The 21370-nt window shown below is 41.6% G+C and overlaps 1 protein-coding gene across 3 annotated transcripts in view; it reads right to left on the bottom strand.

Annotated features, from left to right (window-relative positions):
• Positions 1 to 21370, bottom strand: part of cul1b (cullin 1b) — a 104973-nt gene that overhangs the window by 70450 nt on the left and 13153 nt on the right. For all 3 annotated transcript variants that reach the window (XM_085988077.1, XM_085988075.1, XM_085988078.1), the window contains one exon: positions 8907 to 9205. In XM_085988077.1, coding sequence (XP_085844203.1) covers positions 8907 to 9046 — 140 coding nt within the window. In that variant the 5' untranslated portion in view covers positions 9047 to 9205. The remainder of the gene's footprint in view (positions 1 to 8906; positions 9206 to 21370) is intronic.

Genomic DNA, 21370 nt, shown 5'->3' with positions numbered 1-21370 from the left:
GAAGCAGGGTAGTTATCCCCGAAGTCCTGCCCAATATTTATCCCTTAATCAACATCACTAAAATAAAATTATCTGGTCATTATCACATTGCTGTTTGTGGGAGCTTGTTGAGGTCAAATTGGCTGCCGCATTTCCCAGCTTACAACAGTAACTACACTTCAAAAGTATTTCATTGGCTGTAAAGCGTTTGAGACCTCCTGAGGTTGTGAAAGGCACTATATAAATGCAAGTCTTTTTTTCTTTTATAGGGTGGAAGGCAGGAGTGATTAAATGAACATCTGTTCATGAATCTCTCCTGTCTTCCACCCCATGACAGACCTTTCCTTTTGTTCTCCTTCCCCTCCCGCCCCCCCACCTTTCCCTGCCTCTGTACTGTACTTGCTTAAAACCTGTTACATCTGTAACATTTTCCAGTTCTGACAAAAGGTCACCAACCTGAAATGTTAACCGTGTTTCTCTCTACACAGATGCTGCCTGGGCTGCTGAGTAATTCCAGCATTTTCTGTTTATATTTCAAATTTCCAGAATCCACAGTATTTTGCCTTTGTAAAAGAATTACTACCTTCGGTCAAGCAACTTTTCTTAAGAGTTTGAATTTTCATCTGTAGTAAGTATATGTTCCTGTACCAATCCCTTAGGATCTATCCTTGGCTCCTCCCCTCATTGATATGCTGCCTTTTGGCGATATCATCCACAAACTTCCACATGTACACTGACAACACCCAGGTCTACCTCTCTCGACCCCTCCACAGCCTCAGTGTGGTCAGACTGTTGGTACAACACCCAGTCTTGAACGAGTTACAATTTCCTCCAGCTAAACATTGCAAAGACTGAAGACATCATCTCCAACCCCGCCACAAACTTCATACACTTCCCACTGATTCCATCCTCCTTTCCAGTCATTGCCTTCTGCTGAACCAGACTATTTGCAACCTCGGCATCCTATTCGGCCCCAAGTTGAGCACCACCCCAAAACATCCCCCCACCCCAAAAAAAACTCTTCCTCTGACCACTTATGCATTCCCCCTCCCTTCACTCCATTGGTGGATTCGCCTTTAGCCAACTAGCCCCATGCTCTGGAATTCCCACCCTAAAAAGATTTTTGGTAAGATGCTACATAGGAGGCTTGTTGATAAAAATTAAGGTACACAGTAGTAATGGTAGTGTGGCAGCATGGATAGGAAGTTGGTTGAATGGCAGGAAGAACAATGGATGTTTTTCCAGACTGGAAGGATGTAATCAATAGCTTCCCTCAGGTGTCAATACTGGGATCACTGTTTATCTCATATACATGTTTGGACTTTGGGGATACAATATCAAAATTTGCAGGTGACACAAATGTTGAGAGCATGGTTAATTGTGAAGAGGACTGTAAGTGACTGCAAACAGACAGAGAGGCTAACAGATAAATGCAGAGTGCAGAGAACTGCGAGGTGACATTTTGGGAGAAAGGGTTAGGATGTATGCATTGATGAAAGTATAGCAGCAGAGACTTAGGGGGAGAAATTGAGTATAGCCCCGTTTGGGGCGCCAGCCTCGCCAGGGCGCTAAAAGTAGCGCCCCGGATGCATTTGCGGCCGCCCGCCGGAAATTGAGTGGTAGCACCCCAAAGGGAAGCACGGCGCTACTGGAGGCGCCCCGCATCCCTCTTGGGGCGCTGCGACTGAATATCGTGGCGCAACGTGCCGCAGCGCGCAGGCCTTCCTCCTCTTCTTAAAGGGGAGGGGCCTTGTGCAGCGCGATCTGGGGCACAGCTGGGCCCCCAAGGATTGCGAGTGCAGGCAAAAGAGCCCGGCACCGAGGAGAAGTGCCGGGCTCTTGGAACGCAGCCGGCACTCCGCGGGGGGGGGGGGGGGGGGGGGGGGTCAGAAGGCCGGGGCCGGGAGCGCAGGCAGGTGCTGGCAGGCGGCCAACAAAAATGGCCGCCCCGCACCTCTCCTTTAATTTGCGCCTCCCCGGCCGCAGGTAGGCCCCCCTGAACCGGTCGGACATAGCGTCCGGCAGTAAATCAGGGGGCGCTTCCAAATATCGCAGCCGGGGCTTCAGCGGGGCACTGCGCACACCGATGACATCATCGGTAGCGGCGCAGCGCTAACGGCTAGCGCCACCACTAGCGTCCCGCGGAATTTAGCGGGAGGCGTGGACAGTGCCGCGCCCGGGCGCCAGTTGGCTTGCGACCCACTTAGCGCCCTCTTAAGGCGCTAACGGGTGGCGCAGCTAACTGAATTTCTCCCCCATAAAGTTTCAAAGGCACAAATTTTTAACAATGGGAGGACAAGTTTATAAATCTGTCAAAAAAAAAGCATTGGGATCCTAGGTTTTAATCAAGTACAAAAACAGAGGGAACGTTTTAAGTGGAGGTATTCAAAATTATAGAAAGTTTTGATACCGCAAAGTGGAAAAAACTCTCTTATACTAGTCAATGAGCCAGTAACTAGAGAGCATAAATTTAAGTTAATCACTAAAAGAACTAAAGGAGGTTAGGAGACTTTTTCAAAAAGCACAATGTCCTGCTAGAAAGCAGAATCCATAATAAGTTTTAAGAGGGAAGTGGATATTTGAAAAAATGAAAAAGATATGGGGAAAGGGCAAAGGAATGCAACTCAGTAGAGTAAAACATCCATCCTACAGAGAACCAGCAAAGGCATAGTGGGCTGAATGGCCTCTTTTTGTGCTGCAATATTCTATGATTCTATGGGAAATAGTGTTACTAAATCCAGTATACCAGGAATAAGGATATAACAGAAGTGGGATAGTTCACCTTGCTTATGATGTAAAATCCAATGAATTATAAAATGATGAGCAGAAAATACCTACAGCTTTGGAGCGCTAATGTTCAAAAGGATGAAAGTGACAATTATTTTCCACAGTCCAGGAGAAGAATCAATTTAATTGTTTTCAAGAAGGGCAGGAGCATAACAGGATTTAAAGAAAGTCAAACTGGTGTGAAATGTAAAATCTAAAGAATAATTATTGGGGAACAGCAAAATAACTTGAGCTTTAGACCTCTGAAGTACACAGGGTGAAAGCGGCCATTTATTATCCACAACGATTCCCCAGGAGCAAACTGGGATTAAAAAATATTCGATAGATTAAATTGAAATTGTTTCCAAAGTAAAATCTAATGAATTATATAAATGGTACATACAAAAATACCTTCAGCTTTGAAGTTTCTTAACAATGAGTAGACAGGCTAGGGCAGATTTGCACTAAAGTCATAAAAAAGGCTTAAAGCATGCCGAGTTTTATAAACAGGGGTAGAGTACAAAGAAGTAATGATGAATGTGTACAAGTGGTTAGGCCAATTAACTTTTCTGCTCAGTTAATTTGAGCCGCTTCCCTTTTTAGCTCACTGAACTTTTTCCAGTTCAGATCCCTTATCGTTGAATTTTCATTATCCCTTTTCTATGTTTACAGTGAATCTAACTATTTTGGGGTCACTATTTCCTAATTATTCTGCTACTCTCAAATCAGTTATTTGTCCCACTTAATTTCCTAGAACTGAATCAAGCAATGCTTCTTTCATTGTTGGATTAGAAGCATACTGGTCTAGGAATCAGTCCTGGATGCATTCCAAAAAATGTATTCTACTTTGACCACGTGCATTAATTTATTCCAGTTCAGATTGGGACATTTAAAATCACTCAACATTCCCTGCTGTTCCTGCATCTCTCTGAACTGTCTGCAGATCTCCCCATCTGCCTTGTATCCACTGTTTGATGACCTGTAATGCACACTTTTAATGAATTGTATAATTTCTCCTATTTCTTGACTCTATCCATATGGCTGCTATCCTAATGAAACCCCCTGGGACATCCTTACATGATAGATACCTATATGGGGCATTATAGCAGCATTACTATCATGGTTCAGGATTCTGTCACTACTTTTCTTCCAAGTATGGGACTCAGACATGAGCTGCCTTCAAATGTGTTTTGAGCAGAAACTCACGTAAAAATGAATAACTACTCCAGACAGTCTCACGCTGAGTTAGACATCCATAGGCAGACACAAGGCGATTTAAATGCAGAATGGGCAGTTTTTTCTCCCACAGATCCCACACAATGGTCAATTCATCAGCAATGTCTGACCATTCAGGGAGACAACCAGCACTTTGGTCTTAACTAACTCTTTTCAGTTTTATGAATAAGGGGAAGAGAGGCTTTTTAAGAATCAACACCGACACCAGAAGTCAGAAAAGCAGCAGAAAGGCTCCGAAACAGCCAAAGCTAAAGAAAGGCTGCAAGAATAATAACCTCCATAATGCCAAGAGGACAAATAGCAGGGAATCTATATTTCTACGTTAAACAAGATTCCATCATCAAGCGGGCTAGTGTATGCATGTTTTTATTTTGTAACAGTACTCAAAAAGAAGTTGAACTAATTGTACCAATTGGCTATCATACTCAGTGTTCTGTATATTTTGTCTACGTCAGGATAAAACAGCTTACAAATGTAGTGTTAATTTAGTCCACATTCATAGATATACATATACAAAGACATATATAAAAGCCACATCATGGAAACAGGCCATTCAGCCCAACCAGTCCATGTCGCCATTTATCCTCTTTGCGAGCAAATAGTTCTAATCGCAGTTACCCAACCTGTTTCTATATCCCTTCAACCCCTTTTCTTTCATCCAATTCTGAAGTCACTCTGCTCTTCAAAAAGCAGAGTATAATTACTGCTGTTCTTTTTAAACCAAAATGCAACACCTCAAACTTACTGACATTAAATTCCATCTGCCACTTTTTAGCCCATTGCCCCATCTCATCAATATCCAGTTGCATTTTCCTTCGAAAGAATTACACACCTCTTATTTTTGTGTCATCTGCAAATTTCAACACCACTCCCTCTAGGCCTGTATCCAAATCATTGATACACAGTGAACAGAAGTAGCGCCAGAACTGAACCCTGTGGCATACCGATACCCACTTCCAACAACTCAAAAAAAAAAAAACTGCCCTTAACTCCTCATCATCAATAAAACAAAAAGCAAAATACTGCAGTTGCTGGAACTCTGAAATAAAACAAAAAATGCTGGAAACATTCAGCAGGTCAGGCAGCTTCTGTGAACAGAGGAAGGTAGGGTTAACTCTTCAGGTCTGACCCTTCATCAGAACCAGGGTCATTAAGACCTGACAAAGGGTCACAAGACCTGAAACGTTAACGCTACCTGCCTCTTCTCACAGATTAGCTCAGTTTATCTTTTTAAAAATTAGTACTACAATGGTCGCTCTCCAGTCCTCCAGCACAAACATGCTTATTCTGTGTTGTTACAAGCTCTTTTTTTTTTTTTATTCCAATGTTGCCCTTTCGTACCGTGTACTAATTTCTCCTTACACCTTACTTCTCGGCTTTCTAAAATCTACCCTAATCTAATCTGGTTTTCTAGTTTCTGTATGACTTTTTCCCATTTCTACTTGGATCTTACACCTAATTATATTGTGATCACTACTCAAGGTGCTCACCCACATTTAGCTCATCTACCTGATCCATTTCGTTCTTCATAACCAAATCCAGCAACGCCTCCGTCCTTGTAGGTATAACACACTGCTCGAGGGAGAAGGCCCGTTTCCATTTTAGGAATTCCATTCCCTTTTCTCCATTTACTCACTCTGTACACTCCAGGGTCCTGCTACTGTTCTAGTGGATACAGGAGTGTGTGTCAAATTCCGTAAAAAAGCATGCCACCAGCTCGCTTAAGGAAGCAACCGATACCATTGAATCAGAGTCGAGACCTATCACAGACCCAAATTTGTGACAAACTCAAAAATAAAATCAGGGATGTTCCCCAGAAACTTTGATATGGGCAGTCTTAACCCTAACTCAAAAGTGCTCACTATGCAAAATTTGAACACATCCAGACAATAAAAATTTGCAAGTTGGAATAAATAAATTGTACTAAAATTAAGACATCAACAGACATATAAACTTATGCTGACAATTGCCAGCTCAACTAGTACCAACTAGAAATGCAATGACAAAGTCTGCTTTCAACTGTTTTAAATTCCTGAAGTGATAGCTTAGCATTAAAATATATGTAAGAAGTCACACAACACCAGGTTATAGTCCAACAGCTTTATTTGAAATCACAAGCTTTCGGAGCGCTGCTCCTTCTTCAGGTGAAGTTGAAGAAGGAGCAGCGCTCCGAAAGCTTGTGATTTCAAATAAAGCTGTTGGACTATAACCTGGTGTTGTGTGACTTCTTACATTTGTCCACCCCAGTCCAACTCCGGCATCTCCACACCATTAAAATATAGGTTTACAGAACCCCAATCCTAACCAACCTTCTCCAAAGAAACCAAGAAATGAGTAAGACTGTTCCAATTAGATGACATTCTTCCAAAAATAAATTTCAAGTTGTACTCAGTCAGTAGAGGTTAATACTGTATGACCTATCACTGTACAAATGATCCCTGCTGAAATGCTTATGAAAGGACTGATTGGGTTCAACTGTAATGCTCTGCAGTTAAATAGTCTGCTGACACACAGTCAGGGATCATACATGAATATGGTTAAGGTACCAGAGAGATACAATCAGAAGTAGGGGTCTTAATGGAGTGAAGGATCCATCAAACCAGAGGGATAAAACTTTATGTGGGCCATAATGGCAAAACATAATAAAGCAACTTAGAGAAGTTATTTATCAGCATAATTGAAATTAGAGTTGGAGGGAAAAAGGTGAGTAAAGAAAACACAGCAGTGTCTTCAGGAGAGCTAGCAACGTCACAATCAAAATGGAAGTGGGATAGAAAACAACATTCACAGAAGTTACAAGAGAAACAACTTTAAGGACCACAAGAAGCAGCTGGAGGAACAGGAAGACAATACTTAATTGCGTCTAGCAGCTCCAACAGAAATTAGGAGAGATAAATTCAGCTCAGTGCTTTAGACTGATTAGGATGTCAGATCTGATGGGCACAAATTTTATGAGACAGAATAGCAGGCATAACACAATCAAGATCCAGTATCAGATCTAGTATCAGATCTGGCAGAAGAGCAAAGGGAAGTATGAAATCTTTCATGGCAGGTAGAATATCCATTACTTCACTGGCACAAATTGAAGAAGCAAGATTCTGATAGCAGCAGCTGGTCCAGGGAAAAACAAAGAATTCTGAAAGGTTTTTATAATGCCACAGATGGAACTGGTTACACTGTGTGAATAGATAGAGAGCATTCTGCAAGAGGCAGATACGAGACAGTGGTCTTCAGAAGAGCCCAGTGGACTAGTGTTGTCACCATTCTGGTCTCCTGGGGCTTGCTGGATTACCTTCAAGGTTTAGAGAGGAATTTCACCAGTATTTTCCTAAAGTGGCCTCAAGTTTTTTTTTTGCCTCTCCCATATGATTGGGTGACTGTGGTAGGATGGGGTGAGTTTAATAGTGCTTACAAGTTGCCCAGGTTGGGGGTGGTCTTTTTTGGACCTTTTTGTATGTTCATAATTTTTTCCCCCTAAACTGAAGAATTTTGTGCTCAATAAAGTGCAGGCCATTAGTGATGGAAAACTGAATACTTTCCCATTCGGTACACCCAGTGTCAGTATCAAGCACTTCCAAAGCAACAGTACAATGTTAAGTGATGATGAAAGCTCACCGAGCTCTGCCACCACCTCAGAAGAGCACCCCCAATTGCTCTAGGATGACTTCCATTTCCTATGGCAGCTATCCTTCTGGTCAGAGGGAGATTACCAATTTCGAACAAATTAATGGTACGGTTAGTTTAGTGCTGTGAACCCATGCCCAAATGATCCTATATTGAGGCTACATCTGTGATGTTGGATGCCAGGACCCTATGTGATGCAACTTTGAACATTCTCGTCCCAGTTTCCAGTGGATATGGGCGCACAGGTCAAATCTGACCCCACTTTGGAACTGGCAATTTCAGCCAGAAAAACCACAAGGACAGCAGATACCAAAAATTGAAAATGCCATGTTGATGCAGTAAGGTCTTTTGAGGTTAGGATAGAAGTATATGCGGAGCACAATTCCCTCTATTCTGCTCTGGCCTTTGCTATACTACCATGATGCGGACACCGGGCACTTGAAATGGAAAGTGTTCCATTTCCCAGCACCAACAGTAATTCAATTTAAGAAATATTATAACACTTATACATAATCACATCAGATACACCATTACCACAAATGCATAATAAAAAAATTAAAGACTTGGAATAGATTCTCTTAAACAAGAATGACAGAGTATTTAAAACTATACTTAAAAGGGGGCAAATCAAACTAGGCAGAAGTTTCTTTTTCAAAATACTCTCCCATTTCATAGAAGAAATTTCTAGCCTCAAGAATTTTGACAAGACTATTAAATTATAATTTTCTTACTAGAATGTAAACTAAGTCAGTTATTTCTACCCACTTCACTGATATCACCAACAGGGAGCAGTCTATGCAGCTCCAAAGTAAACAGCAAGGGCCGTGACTGTAGACCATTCTGAGCACTCTTTTAGAGCTGTGGGACCATAGAAAACCCCACTTCAGGCTAGGGGTATAAATTTTCCAACCCGAGTATGTTTCCCCCCTCGTCCGTCACATCCCGCCTCCCGCACCCTCCTTAAAAGTTTCAAATTTCTCCCAAAGCCAGTATTTTCTTCAATAAAATAAAATGGAGGGAGTGCTTTGGAAAACTGCTCCTAGATTTTTCTGCTTCCACATATTGATTTATTTGTAATGACTATGAAATGTAACCTGGGTTTAAAAAAAAAAACTTTTACTTCACTGGTAGGTTTTGTATCACACAAACAGATTCTTGACCTCCACAAATCAAGATTTTTCAGTACACTACCTCGAGGCATTCTGCTGCCTACACTTGACCTCTTGGACAATAAACAAGCAGCAAGCTACTGTACAAACTGTGATGCCAACATCAAAGATGTTGAACATGTAACAGGATACGTGTATAGTTCCATGTATCTTGATTTTGCCATGCTCTGTCTGGTGTAAACCTGTTGAATGCCAGCTCGAAGGTCATCCCATATCTGATCCAGGCCTATCTGCTTAAGCCCATGAGGGTTTTGGCTCTTGTTTGATGACATTTTCTGTTTCCTTATAGTTTTCTACAGCAAGGTTCACGGCCAATCAAGCTATTCCTCCATGAGATGCAGCTGTACAGACTCCTTTCAACTTTCCGCTGTTAACTGCCAATGATTTTTACTTCCTCCAAAATTGACCAGGCGGACTCTACCTCATCAAACCTGTAACAAAAATAACAGTTTCAAATAAGGAAATTATCTGTAAAGCTTTTTATTGCTTATAGGATTATTACAAACTGCATTTTCAATTCTTTTGGAAGACAGAATTTTTACAACAGTTCATAATAATTGTAATATTCTGTATTCAACATCTGAAATTCATAACATTGAGAGATCCAAATTGATGTCAGCTAGCAAGTCAGATGTTTTAAAACATAAGTACCATAACTAACAAGTTAATCTGGTCTCAGTTTATAGTAAACCTGTAGGCTTGCCAAGTCCATGCTGTCATATCAATCATTGATGCTATTTGATGACATCATACTAGGTCCCTGTGGTGCTAACAAAATACAATAATGCTACATTTTAAACATTTTCAATACAATTTTGGACAAATTTATGGCTTTATTACAATTGGGAGGATATTTTAAAAAGAACTTCACAAAACCAAGACTGCAGCAGATTGGATTTTGCCTGTGTTCATAATGGGGATCTGAAGTGGTGATTAGTAATTCAAAAGGAGGATTATTAAATATAGGCACAGAATTTGCTAAGAAAATAATGGCGAGTTAAATGCGCACGAGTGTCAAGAAATTGCTGCATTTGCACTACTAAAACTAATTTAACTCGTCGCAGAAATTGAGGGCTGGTATTGAACGACACAAGGACAAGATTTATTGTCCTGCAATGCCACACAAACTCGAAGGCACAGAAAGGCAACAATTGAAACTGTGGAGTCTTACGCCTGCAGGTAGTAAATTGGTCCTAGGTTTTCAAAGTTTACATTTTTTCCTTTGTCTCTTTTCTCTCTCTCTCTCTCTCTCTAATTCCAATCTTTCTTTCCCTCTCTGTAATTCTGTTCCAGTTTGGAATGTGACTCTAATCCACCCCATTTCCTTCTCTGTCGCTCCTGTTTTTTTTCCTCTATCCTTAAATCTCATTGGTTAAGGAGATAGACTGTTGGCCCCGTTGTTCACCAAGGTCCCAGATGTCCTGTTATCAATTCACACTTCCATCAATTTGCAGCCAAAAAATGAGAGCTGAAAAGTGAGGAAAAATATCCAACTCACATAGAAACATAGAAGATAGGAGCAAGAGTAGGCAATTCGGCTCCTCGAGCCTGCTCGGCCATTTAATGAGATCATGGCTGATCATCCAAATTCAGTACTCTGTCCCTTGATCCCTTTAGCCTTAAGAAATATATTTAACTCCTTCTTGAATATATTTAATGAATTGGCCTCAACTGCCTTCTTTGGTAGAGAATTCCACAGGTTCACCACTCTCTGGGTGAAGAAATTCCTCCTCATCTCTGTCCTAAATGGCTTACCCCTTATCCTTAGACTGTGACGCCTGGTTCTGGACTCTCCCGCCATCGGGAACATCCTTCCTGCATCTAGTCTGTCTAGTCCTGTTAGAATTTTATAAGTTTCAATGAGATCCCCTCTCATTCTTCTAAACTCCAGTGAATATAAGAGATCCCCTCTCATTCTTCTAAACTCCAGCGAATATAAGCCTAATTGACCCAATCTCTCTTCATACGTCATTCCTGCCATCCCAGGTATCAGTCTGGTGAATCTTCACTGCACTTCCTGCAGCATGGCAAGAACATCCTTCCTCAGATAAGGCGACCAAAACTGCACACAATACTCAAGATGTGGTCTCACCAAGGCCCTGTACAACTGCAGCAAGACATCCTTGCTCCTGCACTCGAATCCTCTCGCTATGAAGGCCAACATACCATTTGCCTTCTTAACCGCCTGCTGCACCTGCATGCTTACCTTCAGCGACTGGTGCACAAGGACGCCCAGGTCTCGTTGCACTTCCCCTTTTCCCAATCTATTGCCGTTCAGATAATAATCTGTCTTCCTGTTTTTGCCACCAAAGTGGATAACCTCGCATTTATCCACATTATACTGCATCTGCCATGCATCTGCCCAATCACCCAACCTGTCCAAATCATACTGGAGTTTCTCAGCATCCTCCTCACAGCACACACGCCCACCCAGCTTTGTGTCGTCTGCAAACTTGGGAGATATTACATCTAGTTCCCTCATCAAAAGATCATTTATATATATTGTGAATAGCTGGGGTCCTAGCACCGATCCCTGCGGTACCCCACTAGTCACTGCCTGCCACTCGGAAAAAGACCTGTTTATTCCAACTCTTTGCTTCCTGTCTGCCAACCAGTTCTCTATCCAAGTCAGTACCTTACCCCCAATCCCATGTGCTTTAACTTTACACGCTAATCTCTTATGTGGGACCTTAACGAAAGCCTTCCGAAAGTCCAAATACACATCCACTGGTTCTCCCTTATCTATTCTACCAGTTACATCCTCAAAAAATTCCAGATTAGTCAAGCATGATTTACCTTTTGTAAATCCATATTGACTTTGTCCGATCCTGTCACTGTTTTCCAAGTGCTCTGCTATTACATCTTTTATAATGGACTCTAGCATTTTCCCCACTACCGATGTCAGGCTATAATTCCCCGTTTTCTTTCTACCACTTTTTTTAAACAGTGGGGTTACATCAGCTACCCTCCAATCCATGGGAACTGTTCCAGAGTCTATAGAATTTTGCTGTGAGATCCCCTGCTCCAGCAAATTCAGGCCATAAACTCAAACATTTCACGTTATTTGGAGACAAACACTCCTTGTGGAGTCCATGGGTTGTTCCATTCCAGCCACGCAGCAGGGGGTTTAGCTAATCGGTTATTTGAGGGGTGGGGCGGCTCCTGCCGACATATCAAATGTAGGCATTCACCTCAGGGCAGTAACTATGATCAACAGCTCTGTGGCCAAGGTCCCCATCTCATCAATTTAAGGAAGTCCCTCTCGCTCACATAGCATGGTGGGCGTTCTTGCAGCAGCCGCAAGGAGCTGATCATTCAGACATCTGAACCAGTTCCACTTTGGAAACTTAGCTAGACATGGTGTGCATCCTTTTAAAGAGCCAGTAACTTGCATCATTATTATTTTCCATATCCAAAAAACATAGCAAAATTGATTGTTCACGATCAAAACTATATCTCATTCATCCATGCACTTTCTATAAATAAACTAGTTGATGGTCTTGAAGCGGTGACTCATGTCTGTAAAGTGCTATTTCAGTCTGCCTTCCATAAACAGAGGAGCATTTACATGGCGGAATGCATCAGATTTCAGTAGCTAATATATGGAGTACGGGTTCGTTGTTAGCATGCCATGGGGATGCCATCATTTCACTTGATAATGGGCAGACAGATTGTATGGGGTGCGAGGTCCACTTCCAGAGTGGCAATGAACTCGGAAATATTTAGTGTTTAAAAACCCCAAAAAGCATATCAAAGACACATCTGTATACCACATTAAAACTGGAACACGGCCAGGGAGTTTCCACTGACCATCTTTAGCTCAAATATGAAGTACATAAATATTACCCCCAACACCCCACCCGCCCCCAAGCAGTAACTCTCACTTCGGAGGTTGGCCACAACTTACTCAGGAATTAGACTCATGACTAGATAGATCATCATTCTCAGCCAATTGCATATTAAGCATAGTGAATGAAGTATCAATTTTCCACGTTGATCAAGAGAAAGCCATGGATATACAAAAAGTAATATTTTTAGTAGCATATTACAGGCCCATTAGTCCATCAATAAAAGGTAAAATAATAGCAACTATTCTAAAAGATAGGCTGAAGAACTAACTTAATAGCCAACACTGACTTAGAATCTCAAGATCTTGTCCGACATACCTCTTATGACTTTGAGCACTTTACAGCGAGACAAAATAACATTTATGAACTTTTGGAACGTTTCTGATAAAGTTCTATGACTAAGACACCAAATCAATTCTACAGGATATCAGTAGGATATGTGAACTGGATAATAAGTTACAATGTCAGGTCAGGATGGGGGCAGGGGAGATGCTGAGTGGAGTCCCTGCAGTTTCCAATCTACACTGAAGGATTAGATATTGAAATCAAATGCAAGTTTGTCAAATTTGCTGATGATACTAAAAGCGAGCAGTAGACCGGGATTACAGCGTAAGGATTTAGACCAACTGAGCAGCCAAGATTGTAAGTCAAATGATAATTTAAGTACTGCATATTAGTCAAAAAGCTGTATAAGTATACAGTGAATGGGACTGAATTAGCAGAGGGACACCTACAAAAAGACCTCAGAGCCATGATAGACTCAACAGTTTTAATGTATGGGATAAGATTATATTTTAACTGAAGAAAATCAATGGAAACTCCCTGACTGTTTCAGTTTTAATGAAGTATACTAGGAAATATGATCTTGAGAACAGATATGTCTTTGTCACAGAGGTAGAAGGGGTTCAGGAGTATTACTGTACATAGAATTTACAGCACAGAAACAGGCCATTCAGCCCAACAACAATAGCATGCATTAATATAGCACCTTTAACTTAGCAAAACGTCTCAAGGGCGCTGAACAAGAGCGTTATCAATCAAAATATTTTTGACACTGAGCAACAGAAGGAGATATCAGGACAGATGACCAAAAGCTTGGTCAAAGAGGTAGGTTTTAAGACGCATCTTAAAAGAGAGAGGTAGAGAGATGGAGAGGTTTCGGGAGAGAATTCCAGAGCGTAAGGCCAAGGCAGCTGAAAGCACGGCCGCCAATGGTGGAGCGATTAAAATTGGGGATTCACTAAAGGCCAGAATTGGACAAGCAGAGAGATCTCGAAGGCTTGGAGGGCTGGAGGAGGTTACAGATAGAGAAGGATGAGGCCATGGAAGGATTTGAAAACAAGAATGAGGATTTTAAAATTGAGGCACTCTCGGACCGAGAGCCAGTCTAGGTCAGCAGGCACTGGGGTGTTGGACGAACAAGACTTGGAGCGAGTTAAGATACGGGCAGCAGAGTTTTGGATTAGCACAAGTTTAGGGTGGAAGATGGGAGGCCGGCCAGGAGTGCATTGGAATAGTCAAGTCTAGAGGTAACTAAAACATGGATGAGGGTTTCAGCAGATGAGCTGAGGCAGCAGTAGGTAGTCTTGGTGATGGAGCAGATAATTGGTCAGAAGCTCATCTCGGGGTCAAACACAACACAAAGGTTGCGAATGGTCTGGCTCAGCTTCAGACAGTTGCCAGGGATGGAAACGGTGGCCAAGGAATGGAGTTTGTGGTGGGGACCAAAGGCAATGTCTTCAGTCTTCCCAATTACTCATCCAATATTGGTCTATGCTGGTGTTTATCCTTCACATGATCCTCCTTACTTCATCTCACTGTAGCAACATATCCTTTCATTCCTTTCTACCTTGTGTACTTATCTAGTTTCCCCTTAAGTGTATCTATGAATAGTTAGAAAAGTAGAACACAAGTCTCCAGAAATTCTAATGGAGCTTTACAGTACACTACATGCTGCTGTTCATTTTCCTGGGAGTAACTAATGGTTTCTTGAATGTTCAGTTTCGGGTGGCTTTTTTATCCTGTGGGCCCTGCGATCAATATATTCATGTGGAGGATTTATTCCCATGCCAGTTATACAGAATTTCTTTCCTCCACATAAATATCACAATTGCATCCACTTTCATTGTGTCCATTCAGAATGCACTATAATGTAGTGAATAGGGAGTTCACTGCACATTTAGCGCATACCAATGTAAATGGACGACAGCTAGATTTTTCCATCATTCATAGTCTAGGAAGAAAATTGATCTGTTATTGTATGTTACAGATTAAAAAAGACTTCAACCAAGTGGACTTTTATCTGCTGGCATGGATGAAGAAATTAAGTTCAATTTATAGTGCAGAATACATTATATAACAGTTTATATAATTTGCAGTGTGACGGATCCACCATGCAACAATTGGCTCAACTGGCATATTTATTCTACCAGCGAGATTTAACAGTGTTCAAACTACAGTTGAGTTTGTAAATTCACATTGAACTGCCCAAAGTAGTTTTATTGCCAGACTTTCATTCCCTGTATGGTAGTAAGTGGACATGAAATGACCAACATTCTAATATTTCACTGACTTCTACACAGGCTATCAATTCCAGATCCCATATTTTTCATTCTTAATTTGTGAAAAAGTAATTTAATAAATAATTTCCTAATCTTCTATCCTTTAAAGGGCGCTCTGATCTTTAACACACCATTTACTAATTACACAGCTGTTAAGTTTGGATCTTTTCTACTGGCATCCCCAAGACACTGACCCCAGCAATGTTCCTGAATTGCAGTGCCCACCTCCCAAGGACTCCCCTCCCTCTAGCTCAGAATTCACCTCACAGTGCACACAAACTCTAAGCTCACCCTCCCTGGGATCCAAATGATCTCAGATCCTGGTATTTTCCATTGATCTCAAATCGCAGGACCTGTCCTACTGCTCTCGGAACCCCTCTCCACAGTTCTCCAGTGCTCCCAAACCCTAAGACCCCTCAAAAGTACTAGTAGATCCTGAAATCTCATCCCAGTACTTAGATCCCATTCCCATTGGTCCCAGAACTGCTCCAATGCGGATATACCCTAATTATACTAATTACCATAACACGTATGCATTTACCTGAATAGGGTGTGCAGGAGAAACAAATGCATCCATTGGACACTCATTTTTGTGCATCAGATAATCACACTGTTCCAAGAGCCTGAGGAAAACATGAAGAGAAACTCATCTAGCTTGGTGACCCCAGCTCCACCAACAGTTCCTAATACAAGGTAATGATGATTGGGAAGCTTCTTAGAACCTTGTAAAGCATTTTATACTACCCCACTGAGGTTGGAGATATCCTCTTTGGAGTTCTGTTTTATATTCTTACTTTTTAAATACTTATCCAATTATCTTTTTAAATACTTATCCAATTATCTTTTAAACAATGTCATAGTCTCTACCTAAGTAGCCACTTGTGGTAAAGCATTCCATGTTTCACTAACAGTTTGTGAAAAACTTTTGTCTTTCCACCTCATCCTTCTACTGACAATCCTCGGTGTGTGCCTGTTCCCACTACACGAAGCAACAGAAACTAACCTCGCAAATCTTTTCAAAAACTTTCATTAGTTCTCCTCTAAAACTGCTCCGTTCCAGTGAAAATGCCCCAATTTTTCCAGCCTCTCTCTATAGTCTCTCATTCCTAGCACATCTTCACTGTACTTTTCCGTGGTTCGAATATCCTTCCTATAAAAAGTGGTGTCCAAAACTGCACACACTAATCCAACTAGTGCCTAAGCAACATCCTGTGCAAACTCTACATCACTTCCTATTCAATCTCTCTATTAGAAAACGTATTCCTGTTTTCCATTTATATAAAGATTAACAAAAAAAGTCAGATATAAAAATAGGGTTGTAGAAGTGGGTTACAGGCTGGAACGTAATCTCAGTTAGGGAATCTTAGACGCCATTTTAGTTTGTATTACGTACATTATTGGGACAATTATGTGCCCCAAATGTGGAACCTCATCCATCGGGACTACATATTAGGAAATCATGGGTGAGCTCCCAAAATGACAAACATCATGGGCAGCATGCCTGCAATATTCCGATGTGAACTCCAGATGGGCAAGGCTCCATGTTGGGAATGAACATTCATGAAATAGACACACAAAACATTGACTTTTCCCCCTGGCAATTTTGCACTTTTACAACCTTGGTCACAATCAGCCATATAATACTTGCATCACAAAGGCATAATTATTCTTGTCACATTAATATAATGGTCACTAATCCTAAAGACTGAATTAAGGAGGCCAAATTCAAACTATTTTCATTACAGTGGCTGTCTTAGGTCATGTGTTACAACACAATCAGGTGACTTCTTAAAATCATCTGAACTTCACTCTTGGACTTTAATACATCCAATTTATTGACTGTGTCTAAGCCATTTATAGCACACCATTGTGCTGGTAATTTTCTTCATATTTCATAATGATGTCACAATTAGAAAGACAGAGCACTGTAAAAGTTTCAGTGATGTCACAAGAACCAGTCCGTGCATAACATTGTTCCCATTTAAGATTCATTTTAAAATTACCTACCCAAGACATGGGGTAACGATGAGATATCATCAATCCACTCAGTTCATTGCTGGTCATTTATCAGGTCATTTGTATCACATGGCTCATTGTATATATCCTCTGTTACACAGATAATAATTGGAATGAGGCATGTTACAATACGAGTTAGGATTTATGAACTATGATTGTATGCCAAAACTTGCCTACCAAGACACCACTACCTGGGGTCGATATGTATGTAACATGATGTGACAAGAATGACAGTGGGAGAGCCTTTATGATGCAAGTGACTATGTGAAAGAAAAAAAATTCTGTAAAATATTCAATCTTGTGATACAGAGCCAATGGTCCACAATCAAGACAGTAATAGAAAATATAAACCCCAGACAGTAATGTTCCAAAGAAATGACTGTACACATTTGGAAAATACAGGAAGGAGTTAATGTTGACAACGTGGGAACTGACTTACAATAGTTAGTTCAACAGTGTAGAAGACCTACGTAAACATCATCAGGAGAGAGTCACTGCCGAGCTAGCTTCAGAAATAACTATACTCCATTTATAGTAACAAATGAGAACAGAATTAATGAATCAATCATTCAGTTCCCATTTGTCATCATAAAGGTTAAAATCTTCTATGATCAGACCTTTCAGAAACCAAATCCAAAACTCTAAAAAGTGTGAGCTTGACTCCTAGGCTGAACCTTTCTACACACTACAAACAGTGGTACGTAGTATCGAAATATAACTGACAAAAAAAAGGCTACCTACAGCCTGCCCAGCACACGCACTATGTCCTCTCCCCATATCAGTACTGCAGCAGTTAGTCACAGTAACCAAAACAACTTGCAGATATGGCACCTTTAACAGGAAAATGTCCCAAGGCATTTCACAGGAGGATAATGACACAAAAAATGACACGGAGCCAAAGTACTAGATGACATTAGGACAGGTGGCTAAAAGTTTGGTCAGAGAGGATCTTAAGGAGAGAGAGAGAGAAAAAGAGAGAGATAGCAAGGAGGTTTAGGGAAGGAATTCCAGAGTTTACGGCCTAGACAGCTGAAGGTACAATTGCCGATGGTGTGGCAAAGGGAGTGGTGGATGCAAAAATAGTCCAGGGTTGGAGGATGCGGTGTTCTTGGAGGGTTGTTGGGCTGGAGAAGGTTACAGAGGGGCGATGCCACAGAGGGATTTGACTAGGGCCATTTCGGTGCAGTGACAGGGGCCGAAATCGGATTGGAGAGGTTCAAACATGGAGTTGCGGGAAAGATGGGCACGGATTTGGGAGGAGACAACACATTCAAAACTTCTGGAGGAAAAAGAGGTTGAGATGGGGCGGTAATTTGTAAGGACAGGGATTGGCTGGAAAACATGGCTTCCATGAGCTCATCAGTTTTGGATACACTGGTTGTTCTTTTACTTTTTCTCCCATTCCCCCTCATGCCCTTTCCAAGGCCAAATTCCTGCCCTCTCAACTCTATTCCCACTAAACTGGTGACCACCCAAAGAAGAGATAGGAGAAGAAAAACCAACACAATACTAACCAACAAAGGGAAAAATTTAAAAGGAAGCCTTAATATAAGAACATAAGAAATAGGAGCAGGAGTAGGCCATTCGAGCCTGCTCCGCCATTCAATGAGATCATGGCTGATCTTCTGCCTCAACTCCATTCACCGGCCCCATCGTCATATCCCTTGATGCCCTTACTAGTCAGAAAGCTATCGACTTCGGTTTTGAATATACCCAATGACTGAGCCTCCACAGCCCTCTGGGGTAGAGAATTCCAAAGATTCACCACCCTCTGTCCTGAATGGCCTACCCTTTATCCTGAGGCTGTGGCCCCTGGTTCTAGACTCCCCAGCTAGGGGAAACATTCTCCCAGCATCCACCCTATCAAGCCCTGTAATAATTTTGTATGCTTCAATGAGATTCCCCTTTCATTCTTCTGAATTCAAGAGAATACAGGCCTAGTTTACTCAATCTCTTCTCATACGACAGTCCCGCCATCCCAGGAATCAATCTCGTGAACCTTCGTTGCACTCCCTCTATGGCAAGTATATCCTTCCTTAGGTAAGGAGACCAAAATTGTACACAGTACTCCAGGCGTGGTCTCACCAGGGCCCTGTATAATTGGAGTAAGACTTCTTTACTCCTGTACGCAAATCCTCTTGTAATGAAGGCCAGCATACCATTTGCCTTCCTAATGGCTTGCGGCACCTGCAGAGTCACTTTCAGTGACTCATCTACAAGGATACCCAGGTCCCTTTGAGCATCTGCATTCCCCAATCTTTCACCATTTAGGAAATACTCTGCCTTTCTGTTTTTTTCTACCAAAGTGGATAACTTCACATTTATCCACATTATATTCCATCTGCCATGTTCTCGACCACTCACTGAGCCTGTCGAGATCCCCTTGAAGCCTCTTCACAACTGACACTGCCACCTAGCTTTGTATCATCAGCAAATTTGGAAATGTTACATTTAGTCCCCTCATCCAAATCATTGATGTAGATTGTGAATAGCTGGGGCCCAAGCACCGATCCTTGCGGTACCCCACTAGTCACAGCCTGCCATCCTGAAAAAGACCCGTTTATCCCTACTCTTTGTTTTCTGTCTGTTAACCAATTCTCAATCCATACAAGTATATTACCCCCAATTCCATGTGCCCTCATTTTGTTCACCAACCTCTTGTGTGGGACCTTATCGAAGGCCTTCTGAAAATCCAAATACACCACATCTACCGGTTCCCCTTTGTCTACTCCAGTAGTTACATCCTCAAAGAACTCCAATAGGTTTGTCAAACAGGATTTCCCTTTCATAAATCCATGTTGACTCTGCCCAATCTTACTACAGGAAACTCTTGTTTAAACAGCACCTAAATATCCAGAATTCTCTATTAACCGGCAAAATTCTCACTCTGAAAACAACACCTCAATAACCAGCAATGTTGCCAAGTCAGAGTCAGAGTCTCCCGCAGTGGCTGAGTTAGTCAGTGGGGGTAGTTCTCCAAACTGCCACTACTCAGCTTCTTGGCACTGTCGGAAGTCGGAAGATCTCAATACCCCTGTAACAGGTGTCGGACTCTCCCGCGCTGCCGGTAGTCTCTTCTGATCCGCCATTTTACAGGGGTACTGTGTGTCTCCCACGCTGCTGGTCGTCATTGCATTGCATTACCCTCAACCAGCAGTACTGTACTTAATCAAGCATCTTCCACCATCCATTTAACACAACATTCTGTAGGTGAGTACCCAATTACTGTATACTGCACATTTCTTGATTTTTTATTTTTCTTTGTTAAAAATAATCTCGGTAGATAACCCTCTCCGGCATCTGGAATTTTTGATCAACCGGCAACACGCCGGTCCCGTATACCAAAGAGTTTCCTGTATTAGTTTCTAAGTGCCCAGTTATTGCATCCTTTATAATAGATTCCAGCATTTTCACAACTACTGATGTGAGGCTGTAGTTCCCCGTTTTCTCTCTCCCTCCTTTCTTAAATAGCAGGGTTACAGTTGCTATCCTCCAATCTGCAGGAACCATTCCAGAATCTATAGAATTTTGGTAGATGACAACCAATGCATTCACTATCCCAATGGCCACCTCTTTCAAAACCCTAGGATGTAGGTCATCCGGTCCTTGGGATTAATCAACTTTTAGTCCCATTAATTTTGCTAGTACTGTTTTTTTATTAATAATAATTTCCTTAAGTTCCTCATTCTCGCCACACCCTTGGTTTTCTCGTATTTCTGGGAGGTTTATTGTGTCTTCCTCCGTGAAGAAACAAAGTATTTAATTTCTCTGCCATTTCCTCATTCCCCATTATAAATTCTCCCATCTCTGGCTGTAAAGGACCTACATTTACCTTCGCCAGTCTTCTCCTTTTCACATACCAACATTGAACACGCAAATATATGCCACATACATATGTACTGTTTTGCCTGGGTTTTTTTTAATGAATTCAGCCTCAAATTTCTTACCATATCAGAAAAGCACAGTACTTAAATGCAAACTAAACCACACGGTTAATATGGGAAGCAGTAGGAGGTAACTGACCAGTGAGCTAACAGTAGCCATATGTTCCAGTCAATGGCTTCAGTCTCCTATTCACAAACCTGCCTTGTACTATATAACCAAACAGTGAAATGGAGATAAGAGGAGCAAATTTGCAGGCCAATTGCAGAATGATGCAAGAACTTTTAAG

The sequence above is a fragment of the Somniosus microcephalus genome, chromosome 5, assembly GCF_052327205.1.
Source record: "Somniosus microcephalus isolate GS21.2 chromosome 5, FLI_Smic_1.0, whole genome shotgun sequence".
NCBI classification, from domain to species: Eukaryota; Metazoa; Chordata; class Chondrichthyes; order Squaliformes; family Somniosidae; genus Somniosus; species Somniosus microcephalus.
This window is presented reverse-complemented; position numbering and strand designations above follow the sequence as displayed.